The sequence below is a fragment of the Gopherus flavomarginatus genome, chromosome 8 (genome assembly GCF_025201925.1).
Source record: "Gopherus flavomarginatus isolate rGopFla2 chromosome 8, rGopFla2.mat.asm, whole genome shotgun sequence".
Taxonomy (NCBI): domain Eukaryota; kingdom Metazoa; phylum Chordata; order Testudines; family Testudinidae; genus Gopherus; species Gopherus flavomarginatus.
Genome location: NC_066624.1, coordinates 77,041,362 through 77,045,245, shown reverse-complemented (window position 1 = coordinate 77,045,245; position 3,884 = coordinate 77,041,362). Strand labels below are relative to the sequence as shown.

The 3,884-nt window shown below is 37.4% G+C and overlaps 1 protein-coding gene across 1 annotated transcript; it reads right to left on the bottom strand.

Moving 5' to 3' along the window:
* Nucleotides 1-346: 346 nt before the first annotated feature.
* Nucleotides 347-3,504, bottom strand: KCNE4 (potassium voltage-gated channel subfamily E regulatory subunit 4). Its single transcript, XM_050964177.1, has 2 exons — nt 3,443-3,504; nt 347-2,983 (listed from the first exon to the last, which is right to left on the bottom strand). The coding sequence occupies exon 2, from the start codon at nt 2,955-2,957 to the stop codon at nt 2,460-2,462; it is 498 nt and encodes a 165-aa protein (XP_050820134.1). The 5' UTR covers nt 2,958-2,983; nt 3,443-3,504; the 3' UTR covers nt 347-2,459.
* Nucleotides 3,505-3,884: the final 380 nt, after the last annotated feature.

Below are 3,884 nucleotides of genomic sequence, written 5' to 3'. Positions count from 1 at the left end.
CTTCTTCACCTGGAGTAGTACCTTACTCTACGAGTAGCCCATCTGGTTTCAGTGGAGCTACTTAGAGAGTAAGGTCCTGTTGAAGGTGAGTGACACAATCAGGTCCTAAATCATTAGTGAAGTTATCTTAATTTGAAGTGAACATTCCAACTACAGTACAAATTATTGCTGAAAAATATGGAATAGCTGTTGGTGTTTAATATTCCTGTTTAAAATAGCAAGCAAATCTCGGTCATTAAAATCAAAAAGTAATTTAGTCTGAACGGTAAGATATAGTAGAAAAGCATTTAAAACCAAAATTGCATATTAGTTTGGAGATATTTGATACAGTAATAATAATAAATAATACAAATTTCCATTTAGATGTGTAGTATCTGTGGATCTGAAAGCTCTTTGCAAAAGGTAGGTACAGAATTCCTATCCCATTTTGTGTGGGGGGTGGGTGCTTCAGAGGTGCAGACAGAATGAGTTGTTCAAGACAATATCAGAGTCAGAAAAAGAACCTAGAATGCCTGATTCCCAGTTCTGTGTTCAGTCCACTATCTCCTTCCACACACGGAGATATCGGAACTCAGTTAAACAAGAAGCTAAGGAAAGGACCCATTACTGGACATCTGTTTGGAGTAGTGAACAAACATTATTCCCAGGAAAGGTGTTTCTTTATTTAAATAAAAATTAGTGCCAGTAAAAACAATAAACTATAAATATATAAGACAATTATATACAACTCAGTATATACACCATTTTTACAGCTACAAATACATTTATACTAAAATAAAAGGATGGAGGAGAAAGCAATGGAAAATGTGACAACTCACGTCAGTCTCAGTTGGAAAGTTTCAGGATTCAAGTGATTCCAGGCAAAGTGCCAAACTTAATTTGGCTTCTTACAAACTTAAACAGCCCCCTTTGGAGTAAATCTATCAAAAGCTTTATATGGTCTGATCTAAAGCTCACTGAAGTCAATGGAAAGAAAATCACTGACTTCAAGAGGTTTTGGATCAGGCCCCTAGTGACCAATAGAGCTTTTTCCAACCACAAATATCCCCTGCTGTGTAAGAAGGCAGAAGTTATATGTCTGTATAGCCTCTCCCATTATATTAACCCTTCAAAGTGAAAACAGAGCTCCCACTGCTAAACAGCAGGAGTATAGAGGGCTTTTGCCTCAGTTAATTTCTGCTGTTGTGTTCATGTTTTTCAAACTGTCTCTCAAGCTCTAATGCCAATGGATAAATCACAGAGCTATTTTAACTCAGGAAGTATGTAGGGACATTTTATAAGCATATTCCTGTGCAGTGCTTTAAGATTTCAGTTCTTTGCTGTTCTGCGTAAGAACTAAACTATGCATAATGTTATAATAAAATTTCATGCATGATTGAAGTAATCATACTTTGATACAATATTAACCTTTGCTTATTTAGAAAAAATGAAATAATTTAGTAGCTAATGCATTTGTAAAACCACACTGCCATTTGCTGAGGAAAAGTGTTACAACAGTGGTTTAAAAAAATTACTGATCACAATATAGAAATGCATGTGCCACATGCAAGCCAATAGTGAAAGAAAAAGGAACAGACAAAAAATGCAACCTGATGTTTATCTACATTGGTTTCAGTGGAAGGGTCAAATTCTCTGATGGTGTAAATGGGCACAACTTCCTAGACTTCAATGGAGAATTTCGCCCTGAATGCTTAGGGTAAAATCCTGGTCCCCTTGAAGTCAAATGGGAGTATAGCCATTGACTTCAGTTCGGCCAAGGTTTCACCCTTAATAGATAAAATTCTGCTCTGAGTTATACCCATGAAAGACCATTTATTTCAATTCAGTGCAACAGAGCAGAGCTAGCATTTCTAGCTCTTACAGTTTGTAGCAAAGATCTTTTAATGTGTTTTGCACTGAAAGATCTCTGACTTTTGCAATCAAATTTATATTGCTAAATGCACATTTCTAATTGGTCATGTGAAGTGTCAGGCATCTTCAAGTAAAACTGCAGTGATCTGTGGCTTGCCAGAAGGAAACACAGTAAAAATACTTCTAGTAGATCACATATCTCTGAGAATGGACATTAACAACGATGATTCAAAACTAGTCACTTACACTTGGATAACTACTCTCAACATTTCCCAGACATTTGCAGAATTTTGAAATATGCAGAGGATATATCAGTAATAGTTACCTACTGAGAAAAATATTCTCCATATTCTTAGCACTTACAGTAAAAAAACAGCAGTCAATTTTCTAATTAGTTTAAAAAAAACTAATTTTTAAGTTTCACTTTGATGTTTGTGTATTTGATTCCTCATCTTGCCGGCTTTCAAGAACATATTAGGCTCTGGAGCACAGCTACCTGTTGAGAGTTCATTAAGCAGGAAAGTAAAACTGCAAGATCTTAACATTAGTTCCACTCACTCTTTTGCTAGCTGGTGGGGCTGCTTTTCAAAGGCCCGCAAGGGCAAGGGCTAGGAATTTTGGTGGATGTTTTCTGAAGACCCTTCACTGCTCTCATTGAGAAGGGCTTCTGATGCTTCCCCCAGCTCAGCATCCAGCACTTCCTCTTGAATGGTGAAGTGAATATCAGGTGAGGAAGACTCCGAACTCACACTGCTTCCCTCCATGGAGCAGACAGCACATGACAAAGATGGTACCATACTCTCTTGCAGCACATTTAGCATCATGGGGATCTGGACGGACCTCAGTCCTGACACGGTTGGCCGAGGTTTCATGGCTTCTCCCCAACACCTTTCTTCATCTTTGTAGAGCAGAAGCAAATTGGATTTCTTTTCTTTCCTCTTGGATTTCATGTAGCCCAGCATTATTCCCATTAAGAAGATCCCATAGAAAGACATGACAATCAGAATGTAAAAGTACTCATTGCCGCTGCTGTTGTTCTTCTCCGGAGTCTGAGGTTCAGCAGTCAACATGGTTTGGGTCATGTTTGTATGATCCATCTTCAACATCAAAACACTTTTGCCAGAATTTAAGCCTAGAAGAGAACATGTGTGTTAGTATCAAAACTCCAGATCAGATATTTGAAAACAAGCCCCTATAGACATTCATGAATTGAAAACCCAGGCTGTTCTTTGTCACTCACAGTGTGATCTTTTAAAAGCTGGGAGAACCGAACAGACTGCAGTTTGCATAGTCTACAGTGTTTGGGCAATAACTAATCTTTTAATCTAATGAAATATCATTCAAATACAGAGAGTATTATACAGAGAGTACACAATATTAAATTATAATAAATACAACTTTAAAATATAACAAAACCCAAGTATGAACATTTAGTATTATGAGTAAAAGTGGAAAATACTCTACCAGTCACATTTATGTAACTGAAACTGGCAATTTTGCTGGTTGCCAGTGTTTTAATAGCAAAAACAAAGCTAGAAGTGTTATTGCATTGAATGGTGTGGGAGAAAGAAAAGGGACGTGAGCCACTTACGTGACTATGCAAATAATTCCTTACTTCACAAAGCTCAAGAGATCCTTCCTCTGCCAAATGCTGGGTATTCTGAAAACTTTGCTCTGCTGCATTCAGAATATATAGTCTCTCAAGAAATGTGTCATCACGTGTCCTGGAGCCCAAGTTTATAATAGTTTTGGGTTGGAGTCAACAGATGAACTCGAAGGTTTGCAGTTCAACCCACTGAACTCTTGACAGCTGTGAAAAGAAAAAGGATTGGGAATTCAGAGTTACTTTTTCTTAACCAGCACAGCACCAGATCTTTCAGGTTGCAAATCTGTTCCCTCTCCACCCAAAATACTAAATTTGAACACCGAAAGCTGTTTACGTAACAAAAACTCCACTAATTATAAACTCCCCTTTGTCATAAAATACAGAAAAATACATTCATGGTTTTATAGTACACTGTGGATAAGGTCTG